This window comes from Arctopsyche grandis, chromosome 9 (assembly GCF_051622035.1).
Source record: "Arctopsyche grandis isolate Sample6627 chromosome 9, ASM5162203v2, whole genome shotgun sequence".
Classification (NCBI taxonomy): domain Eukaryota; kingdom Metazoa; phylum Arthropoda; class Insecta; order Trichoptera; family Hydropsychidae; genus Arctopsyche; species Arctopsyche grandis.
In genome coordinates this window covers 2,301,563-2,317,376 of record NC_135363.1, presented here as the reverse complement: position 1 = coordinate 2,317,376, position 15,814 = coordinate 2,301,563, and the positions used below count along the sequence as shown (strand labels likewise).

The 15,814-nt window shown below is 40.6% G+C and overlaps 1 protein-coding gene across 1 annotated transcript in view; it reads left to right on the top strand.

Moving 5' to 3' along the window:
• The window catches only part of sei (potassium voltage-gated channel seizure), a 58,890-nt gene that overhangs the window by 31,551 nt on the left and 11,525 nt on the right, over nt 1-15,814 (top strand). The window contains exons 7-13 of the mRNA XM_077438198.1: nt 1,867-2,105; nt 9,398-9,516; nt 9,600-9,790; nt 11,376-11,518; nt 11,601-11,794; nt 13,289-13,387; nt 13,497-13,632. Of these exons, the coding sequence (XP_077294324.1) occupies nt 1,867-2,105; nt 9,398-9,516; nt 9,600-9,790; nt 11,376-11,518; nt 11,601-11,794; nt 13,289-13,387; nt 13,497-13,632 (1,121 nt within the window). The remainder of the gene's footprint in view (nt 1-1,866; nt 2,106-9,397; nt 9,517-9,599; nt 9,791-11,375; nt 11,519-11,600; nt 11,795-13,288; nt 13,388-13,496; nt 13,633-15,814) is intronic.

The window sequence follows — 15,814 nt, the reverse complement described above, 5'->3', positions numbered from 1 at the left end:
TACTGTGTGTCGTGACTTTTCTGTCTTATAATTTCCATAATGCGGCTTCTCATGGTCCTCCTGTTGTCTCGGCACCCCGTAGCTCGCAATTATTCGACAACCGTTTTCCCAATGGCAGCCCAGACCCAGTTACTATATCTTATTGAGGACCTCTTGCTCTGTTTCCCTCAACGCTTCCCAGAGCGACCAATTTTTCCAGGCTGGCCTGATCTCGTCTCAAAATGTGTCCAAACAACTTGTTGATACGCCTAAGGCATATAAAAGATATCACCAACCCTCAGTTGTTGCAAGATGGAGGCATTGATTCTTCTCACACAGGTTCTTTTCGGGATCAATGCACCTAGTTAGCTAAAGTCGTCGACTTCCTCGTAGTCTTTTAAAGCATTGCACTTTATGAGAGTATCAAATCGATTTTTGTTTAGCTCTAGACCCAGGTGTCTACGCAAGAGCAAGAGAATTGCCGAATGCGTGAAAAATGCAAGCATGTTGCCCAGTTCACGGATTCCGTAAATTCTTTGGCGAATGCGTGTATTCGTCAAGAATTTGTCTGCTCAAAGCATGGAGTCGGCAAATAGACAGCAGCGCTCCGGTGTTGTTTTTGAGAACTGGACAGCGTGGACAAGTGTCAAAGTGACAGCTGAATGATGTTTAATTAAGTTTAATTTACATATTATTATGTATAATATGACTACATACATATGTTTCGATCATCTCATATGACTTATACATAAATTAATGCCATTTTTATACATTTTGATCAATATTTTAACAGTGAAACATATGTATGTAGTTATATTATACATAATAATATGTAAATTAAACATCCTTATTCAGCTGTCACTTTGACACTTGGTTATAATATAACACACTGTCCAGTTCACGCATTCGGCAAAGAATTTACGGAATCCGTGAACTGGGCAACGTGCTTGCATTTTTCACGCATTCGGCAATTCTCTTGCCGAATGCTTGTAATAGACAATTTCATGGATTCGGTGTAACATATACACAGATACTCACAGACAGTATAACGATATTATACATATATATCCAGCGGTCTGGGTATATGGTTACGCTACCATTAAACCAGATATATACGCCACCATTAAGCCTATATGTATAATGTATAGGTAGCGATCACTGGTTCGATCCGCCAAAAACTGCTGGTTAGAATTGGGGGTTTTGTGACTCCAAATCGATCGTTTCTCTATCAGAGTTTGCCAATTTTATCTGATCATTGTTGAAACGGTTCCTCAAATTGGCAAATAAATCCTTTCCTGTTGTCACAAAAATCTTATGTATTATTGTGTATAATTTGTAAAAATTATACACACAATCTAAATCTATAGATGTCTCAATAATCATCTGTATTTATTCTGTTTATAATTGTGCACAAAATCTAAAATCCATAGATTTCTCAATGGATTAATTATATACTTAATTAATTGTTGAAATTAATTCAATGGTCCTTGCGGCCGTATATATGTATATAAAATAAAAATGTCTGGGCGTATATTACATGTATGGTTTAGAATTATGTAATGATTATGTATTAAAAATATATATAATTTCTTGATGTGTATAGTATACTCGTCGCATTGAAGCGATCTGTAATGACTAGTGTACTTTGATTGATAGATTAAAATAAAATAAAATAAAATATGATGCGCCGAAACTGTTGTTTGGTCGCGATGTTGGACAGCACCGCGATGTTGCACAGTACACCAACTTAAGCATATGTACACTCGTCACATGCATGCCAACTTAATCATTCGTCCGAGTATGATAACTAAATTCATTTGTATTAATTGTATGTTGTGTTGTTAATTCAAGGTCACTGATATATGTATACGTATGTGTTTGTTACAGGTACGCGATAGGTAATTTCGAACGTCCCATGTTGGAACCGGGTATCGGTTGGCTCGACCACCTGTCGACTGCCATCAAGACGGAGTACTACAACAAAACTGGAGGTCCCACACTCCGTTCTCGCTACATTACCGCCCTCTATTTCACGTGCACTTCTCTCACCAGTGTCGGATTCGGCAACGTGGCTCCAAACACGGACGCTGAGAAGGGTTTCACCATATTCGTCATGCTCGTCGGATGTGAGTATCATCTTAGCACTTAGGCCGGGGTTCCATTCCGATCGGAGCGGAGTCATTTACAGCTTCACTCAACTCGCAATGACTAATTTATATATGTAGCTGAAACTTCACTGCGAAATAAAACTAAATATATATATATATATATATATATATATATATATATATATATATATATATATATAGGAAGTCCGCTGGGTAGTAGGGAGGATTGCAGGAGAGAGAGACAAGTAAAAGCGATCTCAATTCAATCTTATGTTTATTTAGAACAATAGGTAATCGATGCGCGTACGCAACCGGCGCGTCAAGGCGCGACGCCAACTACTGTCGCTACCGCACAAGGTTCGGTAGTACCAACCTTAACATTAATACATACAGTGCATAATACCAACTGTTCGGCATGAGCCACATCATTATACATAATTATATTCATTTTATATTAATATCCTACCTGAATAAATGTAAAAGTATCATTTATGTTATTATATAGTCTTTCCCAAGTATAAAATACGTACGTTTCAACCTTTAATAAGTTATTTTGCACCAAAAAAGTATATATATATATATATATATATATATATATATATATATATATATATATATATATATATATATATATATATATATATATATATATATATATATATATACATATATATATATATATATATATATATATATATATATATATATATATATATATATATATATATATATAGAGAGAGAGAGAGAGAGAACCTATAAAGCAAAATTTATAAAATATGGAGTGAAAAAAGAAAACATTTAAACGATTAAATTAAATAGGCGTTTAAACAATTAAAATCTCACATAGCGATAGGGTGGCGAAAAGGGAAAAAACAATCGGGACAGTTGTGTGGATAAATCCAGCAACGTGGATAAATACGGCAAATAGACGTCACCAAGAACGACAATGGAGTATTTTCAAACCGGTCTCCATGACGAGCCGGAATGTGAAATTACCGAAAACGCAAATATCGGAAGGCAAAGATCGAAAATCGAAAGATCAAAAAAAAAGGTGCATGATAAACAGTACATACTCACTCAATTTGCGCGAGCAGGATACAACAGGAACAAGAGGAACAGGCTTTTCCTCCCGTATTAATGTGCGCGCCCAGATTAATGTGTTCTTGTTGTATACTGCTCGCGCAAATTAAGTGAGTATGTACCGTTTACCATGCACCCTTTTTTTATCTTTCGACTTAAGATCTTTCGATTTTCGATCTTTGCCTTCCGATATTTGCGTTTTCGGTAATCTCACATTCCGGCCCGTGAGGTAGACCCTTTTCAAACATGTCAACGAAGCTAACGAAGGGCACCACAGGCCAACTTTGTTGAAACCAGTAGCTTACAAAATATCGAAAAAAAAATTAAATTATGTAAATATCAAAATTAAAACTATTATTATTATATTAAAATTAAATATTGAAAGTTAGAACAGAACATACACAATATTACGATTCTTTTTCATCATCGTAATGGCGGATTTGATTTCCACATGTATATTGATGACCAAACCAAACAAAATGGCAAAGTTTGAAAATGATCGGATAAGAACCCAGATTTCGTCAGACGAAATCTGACGAAAGAATCGAAAGCGAAGTAAGAAGAGGTTAGTAATAATAAAAATAGTTCGTAGCGGCCTCGTTATGTTGGCTACGAGTTTCGTTCGAAATGAGGTGAGGTTTTATCTCCACTCACCCAATATTGTGGTGCACTCTTTTAGTAGAGCTGTTCTATGTAACCGCCGGCTAGAGCGTCCCCACGGTGTCGTAATTACTCTTCAGTGACAGCGATGGTGTATGGTGGCTGTGTCGGGTCGTGTATAGTGTGCAGGAAAGGGTTGAACACACAAAGAAAATAGGTTATAAGTCTGTTATTATGGAGTACTAGTTGTTGTGCCCGTTGATTTTGTGGCGACCCCATAGAAGAGGGTGGCAACACCGGTCGCCATGGTTACGGCAGTGGAGCTGTCATTCGACCATTCGGCCCTAACTCGTGGGGGAGGAACTACCCTGTTCCCCCGAGACCCACAGTGGTGACCCCGACGTGATAGACAGCGCGCACCCCCATCCCCCCTATTCTTCCCGACAATCTTGGAAACACGATGTCCGACGGTGAAGCAGACAACGGCGCCGCCGAAGCAGGCGGGGAGAACAATGTGCAGAACAACATGGAGGAAAACGCGGAGAACAGCGACCGCAACCAAAGCACGGTAAATCTTGACTTTTTGGGGGCGCCCGTGCCCCCCTTCCCCCCCTTTTGGGCCGAGAACCCCCAAATATGGTTCGCACAGATGGAGGCGAGCTTCGAAGCCGCCAGAATCACTAGCGAAAACACGCGATACTGCAGAACAATCGCGTGTTTGCCTCGCGAGGTGATGACGGAGATTTGGGACATCCACGTGGCCCCCCCGAAACTCAAGCGATATACCTTCCTGAAGAAGGAAATTTTGGAGAGGTTAGGAGTCGGCCAACGACAGAGACATCGCAGACTCCTCGAACGCGAGGAAATTGGCGACAGGAAGCCATCACAGTTCCTGAGAGACCTCCGGATATTGGCGGCCCAGGAAATGTCGGAGGATCTGCTGAGAACCACGTGGGAGAGCAGGCTGCCAGAGGGACTAAGCTTGCAACTGGCAATGAGCGACGAAACCGATTTGGATAAGCTGGCCAGGAAGGCAGACAGGTGGTACGACAGCAGCCCCCACGTGGCAGCGATGACAGACCGCAGAGAGAAGAGGCGGCAAACCGATGATGAGTATGTGACACGGGGAGAGTTCCAAACATTAAATCAAAAGGTAGATGACCTGACCACGATGATGGGACGGCTACTACAAACGAACGAGACGAATCGGAAAGAATCAAGGCCATCACACTCCCCAGCGAGGAGCCGACGCTGGCAACCACGACAACAGAGTCCCCGAAGCCGCAGGAACACGCCACCGCGCAGGTTTAACCAGGCGGAAAACTTCCAGGGCAGGCGCTAATGGCGGAAAGCAGCCCCAGCCCCACTTCTTGCCGCCTATACGTAACAGACAAGGTCAGTAAACTACGGTTCCTAGTCGACACCGGTTCTGACCTGTGTGTCCTTCCGAAGTCAATATTGCCGGGTCGCAAAATAGCGACATCATACCTTCTATTCGCCGCGAACGGATCTACGATAAAAACGTACGGTTGGAAGGAGGTAGACGTCGACTTGGGACTACGTCGGGTATACAAATGGAGATTTGTAATAGCCGACGTATCAAGGCCTATTATTGGCGCTGATTTCATCAAACATTTTTGTCTTTTGATTGATTTGAAAAATGCGAAACTGATGGATAATCTCACAACTGTTTCTGTGAGGGGCCGAGCAATAGGAACAGCAAAAGTAGAGCAGGTGAAAGCAATTTGTGGCACATCAACATTTCACCATCTACTAACAGAGTTTCCAGAGATAACGCGGCCGACAGGAAATAAAAACAGAACAATGAAACATCATACTGTGCATTATATCAGAACCACTGAAGGACCACCAGCAAGTTGCAAGCCGCGCCGCCTCGCACCGGAGAAGTTGCAGATCGCAAAAGAGACTTTCAAGACCATGTTGAACGAAGGAATCGCTCGACCATCAGACAGTAGTTGGTCATCAGCATTACACCTAGTACCTAAGCACGACGGAGAATGGAGACCATGCGGGGACTACAGAGCGTTGAATGCCCGCACTATACCAGATAGGTATCCAGTACCGCATATAGAAGATTTCGCCAGTACCTTATATGGCAAGAAGTTATTTTCTACAATTGATCTCGTGCGCGCATACCACCAAATCCCTGTACACAATGAAGACATAAAAAAAACAGCTATTTCCACCCCGTTTGGGTTATTTGAATTCCCGTTTATGTCCTTCGGACTCAGAAACGCGGCACAGACCTTCCAGCGGTTTATGGACGAAGTCCTAAGGGGATTGGATTTCTGCTACGTATATATTGACGACGTGCTGGTAGCGTCAGAAAACGAAGAAGAACATATTAACCACTTACGAAAACTTTTTTCACGGTTTCAAGAATATGGCGTTTTAGTCAACACAGCAAAGTGCGTTTTCGGAGCAAAAACTGTAAGATTTCTAGGATACGAGGTGTCAGAAAATGGAACCAAACCCCAAGCAGACAAAGTAGCTGCGGTGAAAAGATTTCCCCGACCAGCTACAATCGAACAATTAAGGCAGTTTTTGGGGATGATAAACTTCTATCGGCGTTTTGTTCCGGGTGCTGCAAAATTGCAGGCGCCCCTCAACGAGTTGCTAAAAGGATCTAAAAAGAAAGACAAGGCAAAGATTGCATGGACCAACGCGTTGGAAGAAGCATTCGGAAAGTGCAAGGATAGCTTATCAGACGCAGCCCTCCTCAGCCACCCAAAACCAGGGGCAGACTTGGCATTGGTGACGGACGCATCAGATGTAGCACTCGGAGCAGTCCTACAGCAGAAGACGCCCGAAGGGTGGGAGCCGTTGGCATTCTTCACAAGGAAATTGTCAGGAACAGAAAGGAGATACAGCACTTACGACCGGGAGTTGTTGGCAATATATAGTGCAGTCCGGCATTTCCGCCATATGGTAGAAGGAAAATTTTTTACTATTTTCACTGACCACAAGCCTATTATATACATGTTCCAACAGAAGCCAGAGAAATGTTCGCCAAGACAGTTTAGGCACATAGACTTTGTAGGCCAGTTCACAACAGATGTTCGACATGTATCGGGAGAAGAAAACGTGGTAGCGGATGCACTGTCAAGAATAGAAGCAATTTCCGGGATGGACTTTCAAGCAATAGCACGAGCGCAGGAGGATGACACAGAACTGTCACAACTGCTACGAGATCCCGACAAGCAGTTTGCCAAGATACCTATTCCAGGCGAAGAGACGACCATCTATTGTGATGTATCTTCAGAAACGCAACGGCCGTACTTGCCGGCGAAATTTAGGAAACAGGCGTTCGAACTAACTTCGAACGAGGCACGTCATTGCACCTGTGGGAGAGTTCCAGCCACCGGAAAATCGATTTGACCACATTCACATAGACATAGTTGGTCCCTTACCACAGTCCGCCGGTTACAAGTACTTATTGACATGCGTTGATAGGTTTACTCGCTGGCCAGAAGCTATCCCTATGGAAGATATCACGGCAGAAACGGTTGCAAAGAAATTCGTCAGTGGTTGGATTGCAAGATTCGGATGCCCCCTACGAATAACTACCGATCAAGGACGACAATTCGAGAGCACTCTATTCAAGGAACTGAATAGGTTGACGGGATCGACACACATAAGGACAACCGCATACCACCCTGCAGCAAATGGGATGGTAGAGAGGTTCCACAGGCAGCTTAAAGCCGCGATCATGTGCCACCAAGACGAAGGGTGGACGGAAGCCCTACCGACAGTGTTACTGGGAATCCGATCGGCATGGAAGGAAGACCTTAATGCCACGTCAGCAGAACTGGTATATGGTCAACCGCTACGGCTACCGGGAGAGTTTCTGGCTCCACAACGAAACGGAGGACCCAACACAGCGGAACTAGCAGAGAGATTGCGGTCCCAAATGGCGAGGTTGAGACCCAGTCCACCGCGGCGCCATGGAACAAGATCAACCTTTATCTTCAAAGACCTGCACACCAGTGATCAGGTGTTCCTGAGACACGATGCTGCCAAGGGTCCGTTACAGCCTCCATACGATGGTCCATACAGGGTGTTGAAGAGGGGACCGAAGTTCTTCACACTGAGAATTAAGGATTCCAATGTCACCGTATCGGTAGACCGCATAAAGCCGGCATACATGGAAAGCAGCGGAGAGCCCCCAGAGAGAGCAGAGAGAGCCCCCCAAGAAAATGCAGAACCACAGCAAGAAACTGGCCGACAAGCAACCACACGGACTGGCAGGAGAGTCCGGTGGCCAGCCCATCTGGACAGCTACATCCCGTAGTTGTCGCGACGGCTACGCAATGTCGCTGGGGAGGGAGTGATGTGGCGACCCCATAGAAGAGGGTGGCAACACCGGTCGCCATGGTTACGGCAGTGGAGCTGTCATTCGACCATTCGGCCCTAACTCGTGGGGGAGGAACTACCCTGTTCCCCCGAGACCCACAATTTCAACGGGTGGTTTCGGAAAAGAATTGATACACGTTTACTTACATTATATTTATATATAACAAAGTTATATGTTATATATAAATATAATGTAAGGTCATTTATAGACGTATTCATATTAAAATTTTGAGCGCGCATTACACGCTCACCGATCCAACCCGTTCACCCGTTTGAAATGATGAATGAATGTGTGATGTGTGTACGCTCCCACACAGCGCATCTGACGCTGACGTCACCCATTCCAAGTCAGGTGCTCAATATCAGGAGCACATGTCAAACGATCCACAATATTCCAAACTGTATTCCAAAATTTTAAATCTTCATACTTGTCGACACATACAAACATACATATATATAGCGTCCGTTTTTATATTTATTATTTAATTCGGTCTGCTTATACAGTGTAAAGAGGGGAGTGTGTGCAAAGGGTAGGGGCGAGCTAAGGCGCTTCGCCTTGCGTTTGAGGTTAAGTCAGAAAATTAACCAACAGCGTTACACGTGGTCTGGTCTTCCAGAAGAAGTATAGCCAAACCATCTTCACTATATATCCCCACCGGATAATGGAGATCGTCTCCAAGTGTCCGGAGCTGCATCAGGGTGATGCTGATGATCTGAATCGGGAGTATGGACAAAGTCGAGCTTGAGATGCGCGCACGACTACCACTGAAGAGTGAGAGAGCGTTTGGACATTTGGAGCAGCCATTAGAACAAAGGGATGGCGGGATTTCGTATTTTGGTCTTAACGTCACAATTTGGTCCAACCATCAAACAATTAGTCTGAACAAGAGCTTCACTTTATCCATGTCATTTCTAGCTCCGCTCTCGTTTAGCTCCACTCACTTATTTTTCTTTTGCCTCCATTTGCAGTGGAATCCCAGCTTTGCTAAGCACACACAGTAGACTTCTTGACGAATGAGCCAGGTCCAGACTACTTTGTTCGTATCCGAATAATCCATCTAAATATGAAAAAGCATAGTCTGAACTGGGCATACTCGATGAAAAGTCTACTCGGTATGTACATATATGTGGCAAACGGTTTCATTGTATGTGGGTGATTTTTCTTTAAGATTATACAATGCAAAGTCGTATAAATCAGAATTGTCAACCACTGTTGCAACTACTCTAATTGTGTGTTTTTAATTGTTTTCATACAGCTCTTATGTATGCCAGTATATTCGGTAATGTTTCGGCCATTATACAGCGACTTTACTCGGGTACGGCAAGATACCACACGCAAATTCTTCGCGTCAGAGAATTCATAAGATTTCATCAGGTAACATTGTAAAACATGACTCCATACAATCGACCGTTATTAAATGCATGCATGCATACTTCATAGTACATTGTACGTTCTAGATTCCAAACCCTCTACGGCAGAGATTGGAAGAGTACTTTCAACATGCGTGGGCCTATACCAACGGCATCGACACAAGCAGCGTGCTGAAAGGTTTTCCCGAGTGCCTGCAGGCAGACATTTGCCTGCATTTAAATAGAAATTTGCTCACAAAATGCGTGGCCTTCGAAGGAGCCAGTCCTGGTTGTCTCAGGTATGTATTGAATTGATTTACATTTCACAATTTTTTAAATTCATCTCCGTGACCGTTAAGAGGCCTGAACCCTATCGCCTTATCCATGCAAACGTATTAGACTTCTCCCTTCCTCAATTATGGCACTAGAGAAATTATTTTTTAATATGCTATTTATATCCACCATAGGCATGGTTCTATTTTTTTTTTTTTTTTGATTAATCAAAAAATTAATGAAAAATTAAAATATCAATTAATCAAAAAAATAGAACCATGCCTACGGTGGATATCCATAGCATACTAAAAAATAGTTTCTCTAGTGCCATAATTGAAGAAGGGAGAAGTCTAATACGTTTGTATGGACAAGGCGCTGGGGCCAGCCCTCTTAAGAAGTTGCTCCATTCACGAAGGCGCACTCCCACTCCTTACTAAAAGTACTAAAGTGTACGTATACCCTAGTGTGCGCGTGGGCCTTCGTATTTAAATCGAACACCTTCAATGTAAACGGAACAATCGACGAATCCAGACTACTATATTGCGATAATGGTAGTGAAAGTAGACCAATCATTTGTTTTTTATCATTTCAACAGTCATATCAGAAAAAAATGTAAAAAATTGAAGGTTTTCATTTAAAAAAATTTGGAAAAAAGTTTCCATTTCAAAATATTTAAATTAAAACTCATACGATACGATAATAACTACTTTCGTCAAGATAACATCGATAATATGACATTTCGTATCTCGTTACGTCTCTAACGTCAACATGTATGTATATAGGATTTCCAAATCAAAATTCGTCGTGTTGCGCTTTACCCGCACGATAAGGGCGAAAACATACTGAATGGTACGGAACGTCACGTCTTTGGCTCCCCGCTATAGCAATGGGTGTTCCAAAAACTGAATTCGGATGTAGTTGCACGTGCAGAGTGCATATGTTTCTCCTACATTTATTCAAATATGGGATTCACCGATATCTATAACTGTATAAAATATCACCCAAAACTCTCCAGGGTGTGATTTTTGGGAATTTTTACCAAAAATAACTGTCAAGCAAGGATAAAATATCACCGAAAACTCTCCAGGGTGTGATTTTTGGGAATGTATACCAAAAATAACTGTCAAGCAAGGATAAAATATCACCGAAAACTCTCCAGGGGATGATTTTTGGGACCGCGTACCAAAAATCACCCCCTGTTTTTTTCGCATGTTTAAAAGTATCTAAAAAAAATACGTATCACGTACCACTCATTGTGTTTTCGCTCTAATCATGGCCGGTTTATGATGCACGTGAAGTGTGCAACGCACACAGTCGCCCCACGGCAATGACAAGAGTGCCTAAAATGCGTTAAAAAAATATGAGGTAAATTTAAACATATTCATACAAACGAAAAATATATATACATATGTGGAAACGTCACTTCGTTGTTCAGTTGGTTAAACTAAATCAACTTTTTTGTAAATTACAGTTGACCAAAATCACTAATTTCACAGACAGAAAATTCAAAATGCAAAATTCCTTGTCGGCTTAAAAAACACGCGATAAATCGGACCCATCACATCATTACATCTACGTTTGTATTTATGTATTTGAATGCTTTTATTGCAGAGCTCTCTCAATGAGGTTCAGGACAACTCATGCACCACCTGGAGAAACTCTAGTGCACCGGGGTGATGCTCTTTGTTCACTCTACTTCATAGCTAGGGGTTCTATAGAAATTGTACGAGACGACATAGTTATGGCTATACTAAGTAAGCTCTACTCGTATTTCCTTTCTCCGTCTACTTGTATTTAGTGTATGCAAGTTGAATCTAATGGATCGATTGTTTCCAGGTAAGGATGACATTTTCGGTGAAAATCCCTGCGCGCACGTGACCATGGGTAGGTCCGCGTGTCGAGTGAGAGCCCTGACTTATTGTGACCTGCATCGTGTCCTGCGTGATGACCTCAACGATGTCATGGAGCTGTATCCTGAGTTTGGTCACCACTTTGCAAGGAACTTGGATCTTGCTTTTAATCTCAGAGATGTGAGTAATATAACTAAAATCTACACATAATGTAAGCAGAGGAAAAGGTTTTTATTAGATCCATCAGGTACATATGTACATTGCAAGTAAAAACTGAGGTAGAGTTTGTTCAGCGAGTGGAGAAAATTGAGAGTGTACGTGCTAGTGTATACAGAGATTGTTTGTATTCGTGTATACAGAGATTGTCTGGCTACAACTGCCGAGGTGAATCCACACCTTTTTTGCTTCTTGGTAGAGGCGTAGCTTGACAGTGACAGCGTGGTTATGAAGTTCCTGAGATTTTCCCAAAACTTCGACAATTATATCAAACTAGTGTTGGGCCCGTTGATTTCAATTTCTTGACTTTCCGTTGACTTCGGAAAGGGACTGATACACGAATTAAAATTTTGTATGTATCTACATATGTATGCTTCATTCGTTGGGTCGTAGAAATCCGTGACGTCATCGTACAAATAATTCGCTTTTTTCCGATTCAAAAGATTCGAAGCTCCCGGGAGCGTAGGCGCCGAGGGTGAAGCCCTAGGGGGCACAGACGTTGGAGGCGGAGCCCTAGGGAGCGCAGACGCCGAGGGCGGAGCACTAAGGGGCGCAGACTCCGAGGGCGTACATATAATTTTTTATAAGAGACTTACTATATACATATGTCTGTTTGTTCGTGACAGTCAATTTAATAAAAAAAAAACAAATGAGTATTCAAATAAATTTTTATAAAATAAAACTATTCAAATAAATTTAATAAAATGTTTACTATTGGATTAGTCATGTTTAAGTGGATTATATTACAAATACCGAGCGAAGCCGGGTAATACAGCTAGTGTTATATATAAATATAGTGTAAGATAATTTATAGGCGCGCGCGCGTATTAATGCGCTGTTCACCCGTTTCAAATAATGAATGAATGTGTGTGTGTCTTCGTGGATGTGTGCATGTGTCACCCGTCGCTTCCCCCCCCCCCACTTTCCCGCGTCCCCTCGACCACTTGACTCTGATTGGCTGTGTGTCCACGGTCCAGCACATACCGACATACATACACACATCGCCTCCGTTTTTATATATGTATATTATGGTTAAATGATAGATAATGCCATCCATCACAATAAGATTTTTGACCCAGCGGTCTCAATTTTCTCCACTCGCTGAACGAACTCTACCCATGCGCGGTCTACTCGCTTGAGTCTGAGTCACATCCCCCATTGTTGATTTGATGTTGCACACGAATGATTTACTTGTGTGTTTCAACAGTTGCCTTGTACAGGTAATTTGTGAATATTAATCCCCATCATCCCCAATTTTCAGCATCTACTACATTTCGATATCTGTTCCTCTTCGTAAGAACCTCATCTTTATCCTCGACTTTTAACATTTCAACATCATCCCACAGGACTTGTCCTCAACTATAATCTTACTTACCTCTCTAATTGTGTAGTATATAAGCACAATAGTTGCCCCCGAACAAAATTACACCTTTTATTTATTAACTTTGCTAATTTCAGGATCAACAACCTGGTGTCATAACGAGACCCAAACGTGTCCGCGCACCCAAGGAGGGCAGGCCAGCTGCCAGCAGAGGGGACAGCTTGGCTGACAGACAGGTTCTTATTGTCCGATAAAATAATAGTGTCAGCAGAACAAAATGCGGATGGTGTCAGCAGTGGGATGTATCTACACAATTCACATAATGAGCAATAAATAAACTTCCAGGACTCGAACAGCAGCGACGAGGAATCGGGAAGGGGGATCCTGGAATTTTGTACGGACAAAGCGGGACAAGACGTGACTCCATTGAACCTTCAATTTGGGCAGGAGAAGCGTAGCACAACCTTACAATCGATAACCGGTATAAAGATAGTTGAAATCCTCATTGGATGTTTGCACTTCCTTTTCCTGATTGTGCACTGGTTTTAATTTTTATTTTCATTTTTTGTTTAGATATACATATATACATATATATGTATATACCTCATTAACATGCCTGCGTGATAAATGTGTTGATTTCTTTAATCCAACTTTCTTTTTTTTTTTTGATCTTCGTTAAAATTTCTAGCTAATGACAAGTTATCCCTATACAATTTTTTTTGTAGTGTCAAACATTGCAAAATCAATGTTTACTAATTGAGTAACTCCTTAAAGAGCTCCAATTGAATCAAAGTACTAGTGCATGTTAGTAACTAATTGGATATACAATTTCGGGTCTCATCAAAGACAATATGGTATAATTTAATAGTCTAATTTGCATGTCTAATGTGAAACAGACTATACTAAATTATTCCACCTTTTATCAATCATGATTATACATATATTATATTATAAATTGAATAGTTTTAGCAATTACAAGGACTAATCAAAATTTTGTATTTAAAAACTCACATTGGTATTACATAGGCAAATTTTATATTATATATTATGATGATGTTAGTTTTCTAGTAACATTATTAGTTTATATTATTCCACATAATATTATATTATACATAATGTAAATTACTAGACAAATTTTATTACATATTATTAATCTAATTTTTGCATGACAATGATAGGTTTTAGTTTTTAGATGAATAATGATTCCAATATAGCAATAATACACTTTGCTACCGTCTTACTTTAGATATTATGTATTATATATATACTATAACTATACCCCAATCCTGCATATATTAGTATAAATACTGATAAGTTTAGTATTAAAGTTTCATATATTACAAAAGTATCCTCTGACTACTTACTCTTCGCTTTAACTTTAAATACTTCCATCTTCTGATCTGTGACTATTATTATTATTATTAAATTTCATTTCAATTAACAATTTTATCTTGTGCTTTAAATATTAAAGTTTATCATTGATTTTATATAATTTTCATTCATCATAAACGAAACAATTCTTTATATATGAATTTCCTTACTATATATAAAAACATAATTAATGAAATTTTTATCAATTACAATCCTATACCTGAGGTCCTAATTTTAAAATGAGTTAAAGACATAATTATCTTTGAATTCTTAAGATCTATTGAAAGGAAAAGAATATTATACATGTGCTAAGTCCATAAGTTGTTTTGAAAAACATGCTATTTTGAGTAGCTATTATTATTTGGAATTTTGATAGTGCATACCTTTTCTCTCATAAATACAATGTCATTTCAATTTCTTTTCGATCTTTCGACTAAAGATCTTTCGATTTTCGATCTTTGCTTTCCGATATTTGGTTTTTCGATCTTTGCTTTCCGATATTTGCTTTTTCGATCTTTCAACTTTCGATGCCGTATACCAGACTCGTACAAAACAGTACTATTAGCCTCTCAGGTACATGTTGGAATATACACCTTTATTTATATCAAAAAATATACCTTAAATCGGAGCATCGTAACCTGTGCACCGCGGTAATATGTGTTCGGCCTAATGCGTGCGAGTGAGATCGCGTGTGAGGGAGAAATCCGATGTTAGTTAGTGTTTTGTCCCTATGCATATGTTACACCGAATCCGTGAAATTGTCTATTACACGCATTCGGCAAGAGAATTGCCGAATGCGTGAAAAATGCAAGCATGTTGCCCAGCTTACGGATTCCGTAAATTCTTTGGCGAATGCGTGTATTCGGCAAGAATTTGTCTGCTCAAAGCATGGAGTCGGCAAATACACAGCAGCGCTCCGGTGCTGTTTTTTAGAACTGGACAGCGTGGACAAGTGTCAAAGTGACAGCTGAATGAAGATGTTTAATTTAGTTTAATTTACATATTATTATGTATAATATGACTACATACATACATATGTTTCACTGTTAATGAGATGATTGAAACATATGTATGTAGTCATATTATACATAATAATATGTAAATTAAACTAAATTAAACATCCTTATTCAGCTGTCACTTTGACACTTGGTTATAATATAACACGCTGTCCAGTTCACGCATTCGGCAAAGAATTTACGGAATCCGTGAACTGGGCAACGTGCTTGCATTTTTCACGCATTCGGCAATTCTCTTGCCGCATGCTTGTAATAGACAATTTCATGGATTCGGTG